The sequence below is a fragment of the Trichosurus vulpecula genome, chromosome 3, assembly GCF_011100635.1.
Source record: "Trichosurus vulpecula isolate mTriVul1 chromosome 3, mTriVul1.pri, whole genome shotgun sequence".
In the NCBI taxonomy this organism is placed as follows: Eukaryota; Metazoa; Chordata; class Mammalia; order Diprotodontia; family Phalangeridae; genus Trichosurus; species Trichosurus vulpecula.
This window is the reverse complement of record NC_050575.1, coordinates 432,762,714-432,782,186: the sequence shown is the minus strand read 5'-3', so window position 1 is coordinate 432,782,186 and position 19,473 is coordinate 432,762,714. Positions and strand designations below refer to the sequence as shown.

Genomic DNA, 19,473 nt, shown 5'->3' with positions numbered 1-19,473 from the left:
TGTTTGTGCGTGACTACGTGGGTGTATATGTGTGATTCGTGTGTGGCTCCTTATGTGTATTTGTGTGACCATATTGTGCTTGTGTGAGATAACATTTTTGATTGGAGGTGTTTGCCTGTGTGACCCTATTATGGTTGTATGTGACCATATTTGTGTGTGTTTTCGTGGTGTGGGTGAGAGGATATTCACGTTTTAAAACATGCGGGGGTTTTTTGGGGGGGTGGTGGTGAAGTTTGAACTAGCAAGCCCTGAGACGTCGGCCAAGTACCCACACTTTTTCTTGGCGACCTTTGTCATCTGAACAAGTCTGCACAGCGCCAGGGAGCGGACTGGCAGCTCTAAAAGACTCTTTGGATTGGAATACGCCTGCAGTCTCCTTAAGCCCCTCAGTGCGCTTGGAAATCCTAGTCCAGGCTCGTGAAAGCTAGCAGACTCTGCACTCGAAGTCAGAAGCGGTGGTGTGTGTGTGTGTGTGTGTGTGTGTGTGTCTGTGTCTGTGTCTGTGTCTGTCTGTGTGTCTCTGCGTGTCTGTGTGGTGTATGTCTGTGTGTGTGTGTGTGTATGTGCGCGCGCGCGCCTGGGTGCTGAGCTGGGGAGCTGGCGGGAGAGGGAGCCTCGCAACAGCCAGCCAACCGACTCACCAGCCGTACTCTGCCCCCAACCCAGGCAAAGGCTCTGCCCAAGGGATGCGAATAATCTCTCCTGGCCCAGAGGGGAAACTGAGGCTGGGATTTCCCCTCCCTCTTCGCCTCTTCAAATCTCCCACGAATAGAAGGGCGAGTTCCCTGTTCTGGGCGCACGGAACTTTCCTTCACCACTGCGGACCCCAAAGATGCGAACAAAACATTACTCGGCTTCCAGTCTTCCGAGGCCTCACTTCCCTCTAAGAGTAAGATCTCCAATCTCCTATAGCCTCCTCACCCCAAACTTGACTCCTGGCCTTGAGCCAGATCCAAATGAGGGAACGAGGACAGAGCCCAGTCCATAATGCCTGCCTGTGTGTCTGAGCTATGAACTTGGAAGCGTCAGGAGGGCTGGAGAGGGAAGGTGTCCTCCCACTTTTCCCCCCTCCATTCACCACCTGCACCAACGTTTGTCCGCGTCTTCCTGAAACTCTCAACCCCCAACTCCCTTCTCCCCCTAATCCCTGCTCCCAAGAACCTCGTACCAGAATCAGCGATGGGCGCTCACGGAGCGAGGTGGGATGGGGGGAGGGGTTGGAGGGAGAGAGTAATAGGGTGAGGGAAGATACTGCTGCGACCTTCGCCTTGAATTGGGAAGTTTGGTTCCCTAAGGGTCCTTGGTTTAGCCAAAGTCTATGTTGGGCAGGGAGGGAGGGGGGTGGGGGGGGCAGGAGAAGGTCTGGGGTCTGAATCTTCAGTCTTTGGGTCAGTGTTTCCATTGGCAGCCTCGGGGTTGGCGGAGGGACCGAGAGGTGGAGGAACGGTTGAGTGAGGAGTGGAAGGGCGACTCCTGAGAAGATGGTAGAGAAGGAAGAGGACGACGAGGAAGTAGAAGAGTAGATGTGGAGAACTAGACGTTGAAGAAGGAGAACTGGGTGGAAGGGGTGGGGGGGGGGGGTGGGGGAACCGCAGAGGGGGAACGATCCCGAATCGCCCTGCAGTACTCCAGTCCTCTTTTTGCCTCCGATCGTAGGTTCCCTCGTTCCCTCCCTCCCTCTTCCCCAGTCCCTCCCCTCTCCTTTCCCCTCCCCTCCCCTCCCCCAGCCCCTAGCCCTCCCCCCCACCTGGGGGCAGGTGAGCAGCAGCCAATCGGCGGGCGCTGTCCAGGTACCGGCTCCTTCGGTCCTCAAGCACCCCGCACACGGCAGCCTGGGCCGGGCCGGGGGCGGGCAGAGGTGGAGGCGGGGGCGGGGGTTCTCCTTCGGGAGCGGCCGCTGGTGGGACTCAGGGGCTTTGGAGACGGCAGCGGCGGGAGAGGGGGCTCCCGGAGCATCCCTTTGGTACCAAGGACTAGTCATACTCCAGATCCCGCCGATCCAAGGAGGAATCCGAATCCGTGCGCCCGAGTGCTAGCCAGAGCCCCGACCCTCGGGCCTGGGGTGGCGCGGGGCCGCACGGAACCTAGGCACCAACTCCGCGACCGCATCCCGCTGGGGCCCTTTTCTTATCGGGGGAGGGGGGTTGGGGGGCGGGGGTGGGTGGGAATGTGTGTGTGAGAGAGCGAGTGTGTGAGTGAGCGAGCCAGCGTGTGAGTGTGTGCATGTGCGTGTGTGCATGTGCGTGTGTTTTCGCACACCCCGCACGGCGGCGGCGGCGGCGGCGGCAGCAGGGACGCGGTCCGCTCCACCCCCCACCGAGCCAAAGAAGCCCCCTCTCTCTCTCGGGCCCCGACCATGTTCCAGCCCGCGACCAAGCGCGGCTTCACCATCGAGTCCCTGGTGGCCAAAGACAGCGGCGGCCCGGGCGGCCCGGGCGGCCCCGGCCCCGGCCCGGGAGGCGGCTCCTACCACTTGGCTGCCCCGGCGGCAGCGGCCGGTGAAGAGCCCCTGCGGCCCACAGCGCTCAACTACCCCACGCCAGCGGCCGCCGAGGCGTTCGTGAGCGGCTTCCCGGCCGCCGCCGCCGCAGCCGCCGCCGCGGCCGCTGCCGCCGCCGGCCGCTCCTTCTACGGCGGGCCCGAGCTCGTCTTCCCCGAAGCCATGAACCACCCGTCCCTGACCGTGCACCCGGCCCCCCAGCTCGGAGCCTCCCATCTCCAGCACCCGCACTCTTTCTTCGGAGCCCAGCACCGGGACCCGCTCAACTTCTACCCCTGGGTCTTGCGCAACCGTTTCTTCGGACACCGCTTCCAGGGTGAGTCGTCTGCCCCTGCTCCCGTTCCCCTCTGGGGCGGCCCGGGCCCAGCCTCGACCCCCCTTTTCCCCTTCCCCAGCCGCCTCCCGCAGCCCGAGTCCTACTCGCCGGCGTTGAGTCAGGGAGCTGACACCTTTCCCTTTTCGGAACTCAAACGCGCTCGCCGAAGCCCCCGGGAGGTGGGGAACAGGAAGCCTGCGGAGGAGGAGGCTGGGGGGAAGGGGAGGAGGCGAGGGTGCTGGGAACCTTTTACCTCTTTGCCAGAAGTTCTGGAAGAGGGACGAAGGGGGAGGGGAAAGCTAGGCACCCAGGCGGAGAAACTAGAGGGACCCGTCGAATTAGGACCTCAGCTGGCAGCCAGTCTCGGCGCTCGGTCCACTAGATCTGACACGGTCTCGCCACCCTTTTGGGAATGCGGTGCTCTTAGTTCCCAGATAGGGAATGGGGATTTGAGCCGAGGTCCCAGGTTCTTCAGGGAACATTCTGCATCTCATCTCCGGGAACGGTTCATTTTCGTCCCCGGAACGTTCCAAGCCTTGTCCTGGGAACGTTCCATTACCCATGCCTGCCCTTCACTCTGAAGGAGAATGTTTGGGATCCTCTCCATCCACGTCTCTGCTCTCTTCCTTCAGCTGGCCCCAAGGCCGGTTAGTTTTGTTGGTTTGTAAAAGACACAACAAACCCATTAGCCACCGAACCAGCTGACGCTGGGGTCGGAGCCCTAGCGGAGGAACGTCCAGCAGTTGCCAGAGCTGGTTGAGCTAAGAAGGGCGTCCTCGGCGGTCCTTGTTGCGAGGTCTCAGAGGCTTGGGGTCCAGGTTCGGACTTTTCCATGTCGTCGTTTGGCGTCTGCAGTGTACCCTAGGCAAAGTGTATCTTGCCCCATTTCTCTGCCTCTGCCCAACGCCCGGTAGGACCACGGTGTCTGCAGGCTTCCTGAGGATCCGGGAATAGAGGGGAAGGCGGCCCGGGAGAGGGAGCAGCAGAAGAAGAGTCAATTTACTGAATACTCAATTCTCTCCTCCGACCACCAAGCCCAAAACAGAGCTTTGCTTCAATTATTCGGACAGGACAAATTAAAGAAGATCATAGGTCCATTTTGTTGTTTTTGAAGGGGGACGCTGCAATTATCTGGGTAATTGTCTTAGCAGCCTACCTACTTCACTTTGTTAGAGAAGATTAGGTTAGCTCAGATCCCTCCCGCTGCCCTGAACCTTGGTGGGGGGGGCGGGGAGGTAGAAGAACTCTGCAATAATTTAGGATCGGTCTGGTAAACAAACGCCTTGAACTTGGGAGATTGCGGAACAGGAGCCGGGAAAGACACCATTTAACCGGGCCTGCCCTCTTGCTCAGTTCTGGCCAAGTCTACACGAGCGAAGTTAAGTGGAGAATTGGGGAAACTCCGAATAATATAGGCAAAATAATCCAAGGAGCGTGTGTGTGTGTGTGTGTGTGTGTGTGTGCAGATTGCACAGATATTTCAGGTAAAGGCAGCTTCTCTTTTCCCCTCCTCATTTTTATTTTATTTCATTGTACCTTGAATCATTGGGTTTTTGTCTTCATTCTCCCCCCTGAGTATAAGCCAGGACCACAACCCAACAACTCCTCGCCCAAGACGAAAAGTCAGAGCAGAGAGGAGCAGGAGGGTCTAGCTTGTCTGATTGCTCCCGTAGATTTTGCTCCACCTGAGATGCGTACATGCCTGAATTATCTGGATAATTCCCTAGAATCTTTGCTTCCTTAGGCAAAGAGTCATGTCAATTCACTCTGTTCCTTATCGATGAAATCGTATTTTGCCTCATTTCATCCACTCTGCGTGGGTTCTTTTGCCTCTCTGACAGTTCTGGCTCGGGGTGAGGGGAACCAGATAGACAAGAGAGTACCAACATACCGACTAACAGTCGGGGATAGGCAGGCCACTTTGTCTATTCTGTTTCTTCCTAAGTTGGGCCTCCATCTGCCCATGGGCACCCAGGGGCGGGAGAGGATGAAAGGCGGAGGCAGGTCGCACAGAAGAAGAGAACGAGCTGGAGAACAGAAGGGCTGGCTAAGGAGCCCCCAGGAAGAAGCCAAAAGCCAGTCCTCTTGCTTCGGAGATGGTCGCCTTGGGGAGAAGAGATGTGCTACGCAGGTCGCCTCCCCTCGGTATCGAATCGGGCTCACAAACTTGTAGGCAACTTTCCTTCCCTCTCTGCCCGCAGCCCGCGGCCAAGGCCTTAAAATCTGAGACAACCCTTTCCCTTCTCCGAGCTCAGAGGGACTCAGGCCCCTGAATCCCTCCCTCCCGAGCCAAGCGCTCCTCGGGGAATTTCCCCCCTTCGTTCCATTTCCGCGCAGCCGTTCCTAGTGCTCCAGCACTGCGGGGAAGCAAAGGAGCCTTGCCGAGAAAACTCGAGGCTTTCAAAAGGCCGGGAGTTCCCTCTGCATCGCCGCCCCCCCCCCCCGGCCCCATCCCCCTGAGGGAAGGAAGGGCCTGAGAGACCCGGGACGGAAGAAATAAATCCTCATGTAATCCAGCTCAGAAGATTTTCCTTTGCCCGACAAAATGAGTCCGGGCTGAGGGAACGTTTTCAAGAGCCAGAAATGTAGGTACTCTTCCCCACCTCTGAGAAAGACCCATCCGGATCGCGATCCTCCCTCGAACCCAGAAAGGGCTACGAAAGTCGGCTACATTTCCGAACCCTGAGATGCTTGCGATTCCCTGGGCGGTTCGGAACGCCGAGACATTTCCGAACCTGGACCACGCCCGAAATTCCATCCCATCTAATTCCGAGAGATTCCGGGAGGAAATCCGTGGGATTTCAGTCCGTGGGAGCTGCGGCCACGGATGGGGCTTTTGCCCTGTCGGGAGAGAGTCTGGCCGGCTCAGTTTGCTCGAGGGAAGAGCACCCTGGGTCTCAGCTCCAGCTCTGCTCCGGCATTTCGATTCAGGGGGGAAACAGACAAACGAACGAATGAACAATGTTTGTACATTTCCTGTTTATTTCGCTATTGCAGCCGGGATCCCGGCTCTCTCCCTGAAGTCCTTTGCTCTATGGGACCGTGTTATCAAAACAAGCCGAGGGAAAAGCTCAGAGCGCTAGGACACTGTCCTCCCACCCTTAGACCCCGGTAATAGAGATCGGGAGCCGCTCGCAGGTCCTCCCCCGGCTCCGGGAGAGGAGTAGCAACGAATTCCGAGCACCAAAAATACTGGGGAAATGTGAGCTCTAAATTAGCAGGCTCCAGGGGCCGGTGGTGGGGCTGGACCCGGGCTTTGGGTTTGGGCGCTGCCTAACTCCATGGCCTCTGGCTGGCTGAGCGTGCGATCGAAAAGGGGGCTGCCAAGCTGGGGAAGGGCTGTGGCTAGCGAGTGTGTGTGTGTGTGTGTGTGTGTGTGTGTGTGTGTTTGCCCCGGGAATGAATTATATTTCCCAAAGGAGGAGAAGCCCACGGAGAGGGGCGCAGGGCATAGAGCTCATTAGGCAGCTCCCCATGCAAATCCCCTGCGGCCCTTCCCCTCCCTCCAGTTCCCCGCCCCAGCTCCGCGGCCCGCGGGAGCCAGGGGTGCATCAAAGGGCGCCTTTGTTCCGGGCAGGAGCAGAGGGATTAGGTTATCTCCGCGCTGTTGCGGCCGAGGCCAATTCTCTGGGCTCGCTCGGGGCTTTGCGGGCCTGAGAGACCCCGAAGTCGAAGCTGCCCGGGATCCCGAGCCCCCAATGGGGATAGAGTGGTGTGTGAGCCGGGGAAGGATGGGGGCGGGGGAACTCATTTGACCTTCCCAGGCCCACTTTCTTCCAAAGTCCTGGACTCCGTTCCTCAAGCCCTGGGTGCGGGAAGGAGCACGGAGCTCCCTTCCCAGGGTCTTGGGGAGGCCAGGCCTCTCTTTGCCTCTTGCTTCTGTCCAGGCCCTGAGAGTGCTGGGAGATGGAGCGAGGACTGGATGAATCAGACCCCTTTCTGTTTTCCCTTCATCCTACACTGCAAGTGCAGGAGGGGAGGCCTGGGGGACCCCCGAATTTCCATTCCACCCGACCTGCCTTCCCCTTGTCTTGGTAGACGCTGAGTCACTTTCCCCTAGAGTGGGCAGAGAGCCTGCCCAGGCTGCAGGCGCTGGGCCTGCCCAGGGGTTGGGCCTCAGCCCGGACCCATTGAGTTCAGTCTGTCCCTTCCTCCTCCCCAATTTTCCCTTTTCGACAATGTCCATAAAGATCATCTCTTGTCTGGGAAACCACAGGACACACACGGACACCTACCCAAACAGTTCATCCATTAGCAAATATTTATTAAGTGCCTACTGCGTGCAGGGCCCTTTGCTGTGCAGACTTTTCATTCACATGTACATAGACATACACATTCACAGACTCACATGAATGTACATACAAACAAATGTACTTGGCCTCCATCTACATACATATAAAGACTAGCAGAAACTCATGTGGACATACACATATAGATTTATATACCCGCTAAAATGAAATAAATACACATTTATTCATCGACAAGCACACAAATTCTCCCAGACTCACCTACGGGGTCAGTACAGATGTACAAGTATACCCAGGCACCACAGGTTCATAGATGATAACATACATGTTGGGCAGGACCTCACAAGTACGAGGAAACAGAGAGATGTTCCAATTAACTGGACTATGAGACACAAAATAAGATAAAACAAAGCTTTCTCTTCAATGCAATAAGTGTTTTTAATCTTCCTTTAACAAAGGAGGGGAGACTTTTCAGCATACTGAACCTTTCTGCTCACAGATTCCCTAGGATCTGTTAAGAAGACCATATTCACAAGTATATACAGAACTCCACACCAGCCTATGTGTATGTAAAAATTCATAAGATTAAGAAAAATACACACATGCATAGACACATGCTCCCTGACCACAACCACAAGCACAAAGATTGTGCCTGCACCAGCCTTTGGAATTATGGAATTGAAACCATCGCAGGGGTCATTTAGTTGCTCCATACATATGCTGCTTTTGGCTGATTTGTCTAGAGCCCTGAGCAAAAGGGCACTTGGGGGTGGGGAGGAATCACATCTCTCCATTTTCCAGAAAGCTGCTTTCTTTCCCTCATGCCCCATAGAGGTCAGCTATATGCCTGAGGGGACACACAGAAACATGGTTACACATGCTCAGTCACAAACACTGACTCACAATTATACAATCACACAACACTAACCATCCAATACTCTAACAACACACAGAATCATACACATGAACAATAATAAATCGCATCTATATAACACTCTAAGGTTACAAGAGGCTAGCCTCACAAGAATCCCGAGGCAGGTAACTTTTGGCATCACTGTAGACATCTCACAAATAGAAAACTGAGGCTGTTTCTGCAAAGTGTCATGACTTGTCCAGAGTCACTGGGACCCAGGCTTCTTGACGCCAAGTTCAAGGTTCTTCCCACTATGTGACCTTGACTTTGTGAATCCCACATTTACACAACTTCCACTGCTCCCACCAGCTGTTCCTCTCCCATCATGGCTGACCACCTTGGTCCTCATCCTTTACTCTTCAACGAGTCTGAGGCCACACCAATCCACCAAGAAACCTTGATTAAGCACATACTCAGTGCTAGACACTAAAGATACACAGAAGAGGTGAAACAGCAAGTCCTCACTGGCTATTGCCAAGTATTAGGGTCAGGCAGATTAGAGCTTGTCCAGTGCCCTCTCTTGTCGGGGATGGAAGCAGAGGCAGGTAGAAAGTCAGCTCAGTGGGCACCCCAGGTGCTAAAGAGAAGAGGGCAGGCCTCAGGCTATTGACAAGTTGGAAACTGATCTCCCAACCCTCTCCTCACTCCCCCAAAAGTTTTGATCTGTGCTGAACCAATGTCCTTAACTCTTTTCTTGGGTCTCCCTTGTGACCAATGACATGTGGCTGGTCTTTTAGGTGTTAATCTGTGGAAGAATTTGTCTCTGTGGGGAGTCAAGTGGATTTCTCTGGGATCAAACTCACCACATTAGACTCATTAGCTGTATTTCTACCTACACAGTACATAAATACATTTGGCAAACACTCCTGCTCAGAGAAAGAGCTACCAACATGCGCGCGCACACACAGACACAGACGCAGACACGAACAACTCAATTTAACATGCTGCTTGTATGACTAAACCATGAAAATGGGAATACGACTCTCCATCTTTTTTCTATTTTTCTGTGCCTCTGTCCTCTTTGAGATTCCCTCCTATTTCTTATCTGCCAAGGAAGCTCCTCTGGGCTCTGCCGATTTTACAAAGCCTTTGGAGGTGGGGGTTAGAGGGAGACAGACTTGGGCTGGGCTGGGACAAGGCATTGAAGAATCAGGAAACAGCCAAAAGAAAGCTCCCTTAGAAGACAGGGCTGAGGTTAAAGGGATACTTAGTTGGAGACAGCAGGGCGGCAGAGGGGGGTGGGGGGTGGGTGGGGTGGAGGGTGGGGAGGAGGCGGTGGGCAGCTGCCTTCTGTCCATGAGCTGCCTGCCTCCTGAGGCTAAAGGAAAGGGCACCCGGTCCTTTCCTTTCTTCCCTGGCAACTCTGTGGAGAATCTGGTAGGAGGCGAAGATCACTGGGCATTCCAATGAGAAGACCAAAGTCTAACTTTTGCTCTTTCTACCACCTTCAAGTTCCAGGCTGTGGAGGCCAAGTCCAGGTGCTCATAGCACTGTTGTTCCCCCCCAAGGGCAGCCTCTGTCCCCAACCCCCCAGTGATATAATATCCCTCTTCAGTGTCAGTATAGACATACTTCCGAACCTGGAGAGGAGCCTAAAGCCACTGAAGGGAAATGAGAAACTTAGCCCTGGGAGTGGAACAGGCCCAGCTGCAGGAGTCAGTGCGACCACCCCCCAGCCCATTCCTTTTAGGGATTCTCTTTTCCCTCACCTTGGTACAGCTGGACCCAGCACCACCGGGTACTGGGCAGCCCAGGACGCTTGTTTGTATATCTCTCAAAGTTTGAGGACTTTCAGTTCAGCCTGTTTTTTCTGAAGGACCAAAAATTCTTATGAAATCTAATGAAATGCTGTCTTTAAGGTCAATTGTTAGGCTTTGTAGAAAATTCAAGGTTTTCCCCCCAGGTGTGTGCGTGTGCGTGTGTGTGTGTGTGTGTGTGTGTGTGTGTGTGTTCGCGTGTTCGCGCGCATGCTTAACTTCGTCTTATATTTCTAGTTGCATCTCTTCACTTTTATATTCCATCTCTGTCATTCTTTTTTTTTTCCCAGTGTCTGGTACTTTATTATAATTTTCCACCTTTTGTTCTAAACCATTGATTCTTATTTGTATTTTTAAAAATATATTTTTATTTATATTGTTAAATATTTCCCAATTACATTAAAATTACAATACTCATTTCTAAATTATTTTGAGTTCCAAATTCTCTCTCTTCTGCCTGTCCCTCACCTACTCCTTGAGAATGCAAGCAATATGATATTAATTATATATGTGAAGTCATGCAAAACATATTTCTGTATTAGCCATCTCATTTGTCTTTTAAAATTCTTAGTTAAAGGTTCATATTTTGTTCTTTCGTTTCATTTCTTTTCTTTTCTTGGTTAAGCTTCTCAGCCACTTTGGCAATTCTTGAAGATAGTCTGCTCTCATTTCTGGGAGATCTGGTTGTGGTTATGGCAATATGATTCCCTTCCTTTTCCGGAAATTTGTTCTTTTTTTTTTTTTTTTTTTTTTACCTCATAGGCGTCATGTCGTCAGGAACCTTTCTATGTTTACTCACTTCTGCAGCATATCAAAGTGAGATTTTTGGCCCCATGAGGATTCCTTCCTTCCTTCCTTCCTTCCTTCCTTCCTTCCTTCCTTCCTTCCTTTCTTTCTTTCTTTCTTTCTTTCTTTCTTTCTTTCTTTCTTTCTTTCTTTCTTTCTTTCCTTCTTCTTTCCCTCTCTTTTCCCAATTGTTCTTTTATTTTAGCACACTTCGTGATGCTTTGAATTGATGGAGAGGAGCTGGGCTTAGACCAGGGAAATTCATTTGGCCATCTTGCTGGAATTCTGTGCCTACCCGCCCCCCCCCCCCCCCCCCCCCCCCCGCCAAGTCCAAGAACTTTGAAGAACCAAAGAAGAGACTGACTGTTCTCTGACTGGATCAGAGAGTGGACAATGTTGGAGAATTCTAACCTCTAACTCTCTATGCTTTCACCTTGATAATAATGTAACTCACCTCTTTGTAGTATTGGGAGGGTTACAAAGTGCCTTCCTTCAACATTTCTGTGATATCCAGAGAGAGGAAGTTTAGCGCCAGAGCTGGGATTCTAACTCAGGTCCTTACTATCTCCAATTTCAGGGTTTTCACCATTATGCTACACTGCTTCACTTATCTGTCTCTTATCCTGGAACGCATTTGTTGGCCAGCATTATCCATATATTAACTGAAGACCTGATGAGATCTTATTAAACACACGCACAGATAGACAAACACAGACACAGACACAGACACTGGCACAAGCACACACACACACACACACACACACACACACACGGTTTTTTTTTAAATTCCGAATTGCCAGGTTAATTCTGTTTCATTCCATGAATAGCTGTTTGAGATGATGCAGAAGTCATTGAGATTCATTCGCATGATTTGTTATCTCAGCTGAAACATCGGTCCCAGTGCTAGTTATATGGGGTTGAAGGATAACACGAGCAGCTAACATTTATATAGCTCTTTAAGACTTGCAAGGAGTTTTACATGTGTAATTTTATTTGTTCCCCAACAACCCTGGGAGGCAAATGCTATGATTATCCCCATTTTTCAGATGAAGAAACTGAGGCAAGTGGAAGTTAAATGACTTGCCCAGGGTCACACAGTGAGTGTCTGAGACAGGATTCAAACTTTCTGACCCCAAGTCCAGATCTCTATCCACTGCTGCCTCAAGTATGAGAAAGCAGCTTATAAACTTTACATACTGTGCTCAGATATGCGATTCTTGTTACCACTGCACAGACCCATGCTTGGAAACAGCCCGTGCTTATGTGTATCTAACTTGGTGCATGTTCGTAAATGATGTATGTGATCATTGTGCACAAGTCTATGGACAGTATTTTGGGTCTGTGTTATTGCACGTATGGAAGTGTGGGGGGTTGCCAGAGACAGCAGTGGGGTTGCAGGCCCCTATGTCATATGCCTATTGGGGGAGGGTTCTATATGCCTCTGCATCTACTGATTCATTTCGATATATACACACGAGTCTGAGAGCATTTCCATTGCCCATAGAGCAGAGAAAATCTGAGTGTGCATGTGTGTGCCTGCATGTTTATGTGTGTGCATGTAATTGTGTGCACAGGCCGTGCATTTAAAAAACACACACACATACTGTATGTCTATATACAGTAGATTAGAGAAAAGAAGGCTGAAGCCAAGCTGGGATATATATTTACATGCACACCCATGCAAAAACCAAATCTTCCCCCTTCTCTCTCTCATTTATTATTTTTAACTTCGTTCTCATATTTCTGGTTTCATCTTTTCACTTTTGTATTCAGTCTCTGTCATTACAATTTTACAGAGGGAGGGAGGGAGAGAGAGGGAGAGGGAGAGAGAGAGAGAGAGAGAGAGAGAGAGAGAGAGAGAGAGAGAGAGAGAATGAACTTATCTAGATTTTCTATATATTTACACATGTTCTTGTTCCAACAGCACGGGCTGTTTAGAGACTAGGTAGGACCCTCTTGTGTCTGGGTGGGGGCAATCCTTTCTTTGTTGCTTTTGGCCTGGCCAACTTGGGATGGAGTGAGAGGAGGGGGATTCATATCAGCATACAACATAGGGAATAGGCTGGAGGGAAATGGAGGACTCGGCAGATTTTGTCCAGACTCATAGTAGTTTGCTGTCCAAATAAGCAGTATAACCTAAGAGAAGAGGCTAAAGAGAAACAGTAGGAGGGAACTGATTCTCCATACCCAGAAGTAGGCAGGCTGTTCTGTCCAGAAAGAGGAATAGTTTTGGGACCACCCTTCCAGTCATCTTTGCTACCAGCTTAGCCTTGAGACTGAGCTTATTGGGAGGGCAAGGGGGAAAGGAATGGTGGCTGTGTGGCTGTCTTGGTGTGTGTGGGGGGGGGGGGGGGGGGGGGGAGAGGGAAGAAGGAGGAGAGGGAGAGGGAGAGAGAGCACTTTTTATGTCAGGCTGGTTTAAAAAGGTGAAAGATACCAGTCCACCTTCTGTCCTCTGGCTGTGTGTTGGGGTAAGGGGGAGGTGGTTATGAGCTGAGACACTCAGCTTTTTTTTTAATGTGGGGTTCTCCATCTGTCAATTCCTTCCCTTCAAAGTCTGACTCTGTCCTGGAAATAGGAAGTGACTAGCAATTCAGATTAAAATGTTTTTGTTGATGCCAGTTTGTATACCAAGACTGAGATCACAGCATTGATTAATAGCTGAAAGGGACCTTAGAGATTGTAGGGGCCACCCCTGTCTTTGACAGATCAGGAAACTAGGACCCAGAGTGGAGAAGGAACTTTTTCAAGGTCATGAGGTTAGGAGGGAATAGATAGGATGTGACCCCAGGTCCTATGACGCTTAGGGGTCAGGTAATAGTGTCTGGGTGGAAGAGAATGATGACCAGATTTTATAGCCAACTCATAGAGCTGGGATCAAAGCAGGGAGTGTTGGAAATGAAAAAAAAAAACCTGGGAGGGGGACCAGGGACTAGGAAAGGAATGAGAATTTGGTAAAGAAAGGGTGTGGAGACGATTTTGCAGGGAGTGCAAGGAGGATTGGGTGGGTGGGTGGGGGTAAGAAGAAAATTAGTTGTGGAAGACGTGGAGAAGGGAAGGAAAATGGTTGAATAATAGGGGAAAGGATGTGAGAAAAACGGAGAAGGAGGCTTGGAGGACAGAAGTAGGGGAGACAGGAAACATGAGAGGTAGGATAGAGGGAGTAGAAGGAAATGGAGGAAAGAAATGGGAGGAGCAGACAGGTTTGGGGGGAAGAAAATCGAGGGAGAGATGGGGTGATTGCAGGAGTGGTAATAGGATTGAGGGGATCAGAGTCTTCACCCAGCCACCTCTCTTTGAGAATATAAGGAAGAATCCTCTTCGAGATTCATTCCTCCCTGGGAAGTCAGTAGTGAACGGACTCAGGTCCTACAAAGAAAGGTGTCAGGAGGGAGTAGGACCAGGATTCCCCTACAGAGAGACGTTGCTTATTCAGAAGATCTATATGGCAAATGATGCCATTATAATGTGGTACCTTATTAACAGACTCGGATATACCCTGGTTCCCGCATGTCCCTGGGAACGGAACTCCATATGTTAAGAGCCTTCTGGAGTCTAACAGAAAGACTAACACTTTTAGCCTGAAACAGAGGTTAGCCCTCTTCCCCAGCAGCAGAGTGGAGAAGGGGTTCCCCTGGGCAGGATAGGAGTGGTTATGTCAACGTGATGGAGAGGAACGAGCCTCGGCTCCAGCCGGAGACTTGCGGACAAATCCCGACTTTGTCACTTCCTACCCCTGGGACCTTGGGCAAGTCTCATCAACTCTATGGGTCTAGGTTTTCTTATCTGAAAGATGAAGGGGTCCGAAGAGTTGGCCTCTAAACCCTCTTCCAGCTTCGAATCCCTAGCCTAGTACAACGCATAGAGCTCCGAGAAGGGAGGCACAGCAGCTATGTTCGAATCCTTGCTCTGATGTTTACTCATTGCCTAAAGAAGCAGGGTTTTGTAGTGGAGAGAGAGCCCCATCCCACACAGGAAGATGGGGGCTCAAATCCTGCCATGGACATTTGCTAGCTGTGGGACCCTTCAGCTGTGCGGTGGCTTGTAGCTAAAGCTTTTGGGGGGAGGAAAGGGTTGGGGGAACCAATCTCCAATTTGTCAATAGCCCGAGGCCCGCTCTCTTCTCTTTAGTATCTGGGTTGCCCGCTGAGCTGACTTTCCTCTGCCTCCATCCCCGACAAGAGAGGGCACTGGACAAGCTCTAATCTGCCTGACCCTAATACTTGGCAATAGCCAGTGAGGACTTGCTGTTTCACCTCTTCTGTGTATCTTTAGTGTCTAGCACTGAGTATGTGCTTAATCAAGGTTTCTTGGTGGATTGGTGTGGCCTCAGACCGGTTGAAGAGCAAAGGATGAGGACCAAGCTGGTCAGTCATGATGGGAGAGGAACAGCTGATGGGGGAGGTGGAAGCTGTGTAAATGTGGGATTCACAAAGTCAAGGTCACATAGTGGGAAGAACCTTGAACTTGGCGTCAAGAAGCCTGGGTCCCAGTGACTCTGGACAAGTCATGACATTTCGCAGAAACAGCCTCGGTTTTTCTGTTTGTAAGATGTCTCCAGCGATGCAGGAAGTTACCTGCATCGGGATCCTTGTGAGGCTAGCCTCTTGTACCCTTAGAGTGTTACATAGATGCGATTTATTATTGTTCATGTGTATGACTGTGTGTGGTTGTGGGATTTTGGAGTGTTGGCTGCTTGGGTGTTGTGTGATTGTATAACTGTGAGTCAGTGTGTGTGACTGAGCATGTGTAATCATGTGTCTGTGGGTCCCCTCGGGCTTATAGCTGACCTCTATGGAGCATGGGGAAAGGAAACCGCTTTCTGGAAAATGAAGAGCTGTGATCCCTCCCCAAACCCAGGCCCTTTGCGCAGGGTTCTAGATACAGCAGCTGAGAACAGTGGGTGGAGGAGCTAAGCGACTCTCACAATTCCCGTCCTTGTCTGAGTCCTAAGTTAGTGCCTGCTTGACCCACCGCTCTTGCCAGTTCTGCGGGGGCAGCCTCAAGGCTCCCGCCCTAAGTGCTCTCGGGATGAACTTCCCAGCAAGGCCTGGCCCTGACCCAGACCCTGGCTCAGACGCCGGTGAGGGCAACGAGGCGGCGGCTCCCTTGGAGAAGGAGGAAGACGGAAAGAGACAGGAAGGAGACATGGGCTCCCGTGAGTCCAGGGTGGCCGGGCATCTGGGCAGCTCTTGCGCCCACTTTGGTCTCGATCGCCGCGCCCTCTTAGTTTAGTTATCAATTCCAGGTCTAGGAGGGCGGCCTCTTGGTAGTCCGAAGTTAGATCGCAGAGATGGGAACAGCGGAAAAGCACCAAGTATATGTAGCAAAGACCAAAGGAAGCCTTGGCGGTGGGCTCTTGCAGCCAGGGTGGAAGGGTGACAGGACAGGGTGTGGAGAGATCCAGGGGAGCGAAGTGCGCGCTGGGCTGGCTGATGAGTGTCCCAAGATCTGGAGGCAAGGCCCGAGGGAGGGGAGTGGAGGCAGTGGGGCGGCCGGTACAGCGGGAGCAAAGGCACTGACTCTCTCCCCCTCTCTCTTTGTCCGTCCGTGCGTCTGGCTTCTTCCCCTTGTGCAAATCCTAACCCTCCACCGATCCCGGTGGGATTCCCCCGTATCCCCAATTCCATCCCCGCGGGTCCTCATCCTCTCTGTCTCATATGTCTATTGGGCCCTGCCCCATATCGTATTCCTGCACCCCACCGCGGGCTGTGTCCGTTGTCGCTTCCCCCTTCTCGTGCCCCCATGTTCCCGGCCCCCACCCCACCTCTGGATCCCCTGTCTTCCCACACCCCCCTCCCCGTGTTGTGTCCCTTGTGTCCCTGTATCTCCTGCTGCCTTGCTGTCTCCCGTGTGCTGCGAATTCTGTTTGTGTCGCTTGGGTCCCTGTTACCTCTGGGCCTCCATGTCCACGGGATTCCTGCGTCCGCGTGTTGTCTCCCCATCTCCCTGTTCTCTCCCATCCCCATTCTCGTACGGGCTGTTGTCTACACTGTGGCCCTTGTATTGGGTCCCCGGTCCTCCCTTCCCCTCTTGCCCTGTACCTGTGTTGTCCCGCCCCCTCCCCCTGTACCCGGTTCGGTGCTCTGTTGACAGGGAGCGAGGTTCCCCAGGACAGCCTGCTCCTGCACGGTCCGTTCGCCCGAAAACCCAAGCGGATTCGCACGGCCTTCTCGCCTTCACAGCTGCTGCGGCTGGAGCGCGCCTTCGAGAAAAACCACTATGTGGTGGGCGCCGAGCGGAAGCAGCTGGCGGGCAGTCTCAGCCTCTCCGAGACCCAGGTGAGCCGCCCACTGGGGCCCCTTCCCCGCCTGCTCCCAGCCGGTGCAGTCTCTCTAGCCTCCCAGAACTGTGCCTGCCCTCCCTTTGAGTCGATCTGTCTGTCTCCTTTAGTCTCTCAATCTCTGTATCTCTGATCTCTCCCACTCTCCCTCCTTCTGTCATTTTGCCTCCCTCCAACTCGCTTGATTTCATCTCTCCCTCACTCCCTCCTATTTCTCCCTCCATCTCTCTCATTTCCACCTCTCCCTCGTTCCTTTTCTTGGTCTCCCTCCCTCTCTTCTCTCTTTCTCCCTCTCTCCCTTCCTCATTCTTTCTCTCCCTCCGTCTCTCTAGTCCCTCCCCCCTCTTTCGTTCTCTCCCTTTCTCCTTCTGTCATTTTCCCTCCTTCCAACTTTCTTAATCCCATCACTGATTCACTCCTTCTCTCTTCCCTTTCTCACTTCTTCCCTTTCTCCCTCCCTCTCTCCTCTTCCTTCCCTTGTTCTTTCTCTTCCGTCCCTCTGTCTTCTCTTCTCCCTTTCTTCCTCCCTTCTGTCCATCTCTTTCTCTCTTCCTTTCTTCCTCCAACTTTCTCTTCCCACCTCTGCCCTGGCTTTCTCTCTCGCCTCTCCTCCACTGTCTCTCTCCCTTTCCTTCCCTCCCTCTTTTTCTTCCTTTCTCTTTCCCTCTCCCTCTCTCAATCTAAGGTGCTCTCCTCTGTACTACCTCCTGCTTGGATCTAGCTGAGTAGACAGGGAGGTGAAGTGAGGTAAAGATGAAGAGAGGAGGAGCAGAGTCCAGGAAGTTTCTCTGTAGCTTGCCCTGGTTCTTCTGAGGGCCATGCCAGACTCTCAGGGCTCTCCCTGAAAATGGTTTTATTCTAATTGTTCCCGGAATTCAGTAGAGGCAGAACTTCTTTCTTCAGTAGTTGCAAAAAGGAAGCATTTTTGAAAAAAAACCTAACAGTTCAACAGACCTCTCTCAATGCAGTCTTGGAAATACAGTCTCCAGAAGAAGGGAGGTGGCTGCCTCTCTGTCCTTTGTCCTGATCAGACCTCAGTGGGAGGATTGTGTTCAGTTTTGGTCCACACTTGAAAAAGGACATTGATAAACTCAAGCATGTCCAGAGAAGGACAATTGGTGTGGAGAAGGACCTGGATTGAAGAAAGGAGAGGTGTTTAGGCTGGAGAAGAGAGCGATTGGTAGGGCTGCTGGGAGTGGGTGTGGGGGACACACACAATAGTTGTCTTCAAGTATTGAAAGTGATGTCACATGGTCCAGAGACTGGCCCTGACTATGAGCAGCTCTAGAGGATAGGGCCAGGACTCATGGACTCAGGTTACCTGGGGGCACTTTTGAGTTTACTCTAAGGAATAGGACTCCCAAGGTAGCGAGCTCTCTGGTCTGAAAGTGTTAACAGGACATCTACTATTGGGAAGCTTCTCAGAAGGAGCCTGGCCCAGGGATTCATGCCTGACCAGCTGTTTGGGGATTTTACATGGGTCATTTCTAGAGCCTGCTGACTTGGTTGGGAAAGGGACAATGTCAGTGCTTTCCCTGCCTCTCATAGGTCCCAGGATACTTGTCCTTTGGGTCCAAAGAAGGAAGAAAGGAAAGGACAGAATTCTGTATCCTAGCCACCCCCTGCCCTGGTCCAATCCAGGAGGCCATCTGTTGATTATCCTCAGTCACAGCCAGAGAAATCTAGATCCCCAGGAAGGGTAATATTTGGTCAGTTCAATTTTCCAGTCTCTCTATAGCATCTATGTCCCCCATTCCTCTTCAGGGAGTCCTATATAAGTGGGATGGACTTTCCCTATAGCGTAATGGAAATCAGGAGACCAGTGGGATTCTAGTCTCTGGTTCTTATACTAACTACTTGTGTGATCTTGGGCAAACTGATTCCCCTCTCTGGGCCTCAGGGGTTTTCTCCTTCATTTCCATCAACTGAACCTGTGAATCTAGTGGCTTGGATGACTTCTAGGGCACCTTCCAGCTCATATTCCAATTCTGAGTGAGGACACCCAGAGCTGAAATTGAGAGAGAAGGAGAAGATGATAGAAAGCAGTTCTTAAGTTGGACTGAGACCAAGACAAACTCAAGACATTGCTTATAGGACTAAACCCCTGACGGGCTCCTTTCCTTGGTTGTTGCTTGTTTTTCTGAAAAGCCAAAGGCAAAATTATTCCAGTTATTTGAGAGTTCTCTCTTGGATAGGTTCAAGTAACTGGATGAAGTGAGGGAGAGATTCCAGAAAAAGAACTCATTTGGGAATCCTGGGATCCGACCTGGGTTCAGATCCTGGTTCTGCTAGTTTTAGCATTTGACATGCCACTCGCCATTTCGGAACTTCTGTACCCTCATCCTTTGAAAAAGGAGGCTGGTTTAGAGGAATTCTAAGTGCTTTCCTAGCATTCATGCTTGTGATCTTATCTATTTCACTACCTCAATGGATGTCTAGTCCCCCTTCTATCTATCAGCCATCCATCTGTGTATCCATATGTCTATAATCTATTTATTCCTATATCTACCTACATATCCTTTGTCTGTCTCTGTCTCAATAATCCATCCGAGGGTCTATCTTTTTGACACCTGGGTCTGACGCGCCATGTAACCATCACTATCTTTGTCCAGGAACAGATGCTAACACTGACTATTTCCACATTGGCATACTGAACCTTTCTAAAGGCTAA

At 51.6% G+C, this 19,473-nt stretch overlaps 1 protein-coding gene across 2 annotated transcripts in view; it reads left to right on the top strand.

The window, feature by feature from the left end:
- Positions 1–2,356: 2,356 nt before the first annotated feature.
- The window catches only part of EMX1 (empty spiracles homeobox 1), a 39,928-nt gene continuing 22,811 nt past the window's right edge, over positions 2,357–19,473 (top strand). Inside the window, exons 1-3 of one of the 2 annotated variants that reach the window (XM_036752791.1) lie at positions 2,357–2,429; positions 2,493–2,833; positions 16,633–16,800. In XM_036752791.1, the coding sequence (XP_036608686.1) occupies positions 2,357–2,429; positions 2,493–2,833; positions 16,633–16,800 (582 nt within the window). Of the gene's footprint in view, positions 2,834–16,615; positions 16,801–19,473 lie in introns of both variants that reach the window. The other variant, XM_036752790.1, reaches the window with a different exon arrangement.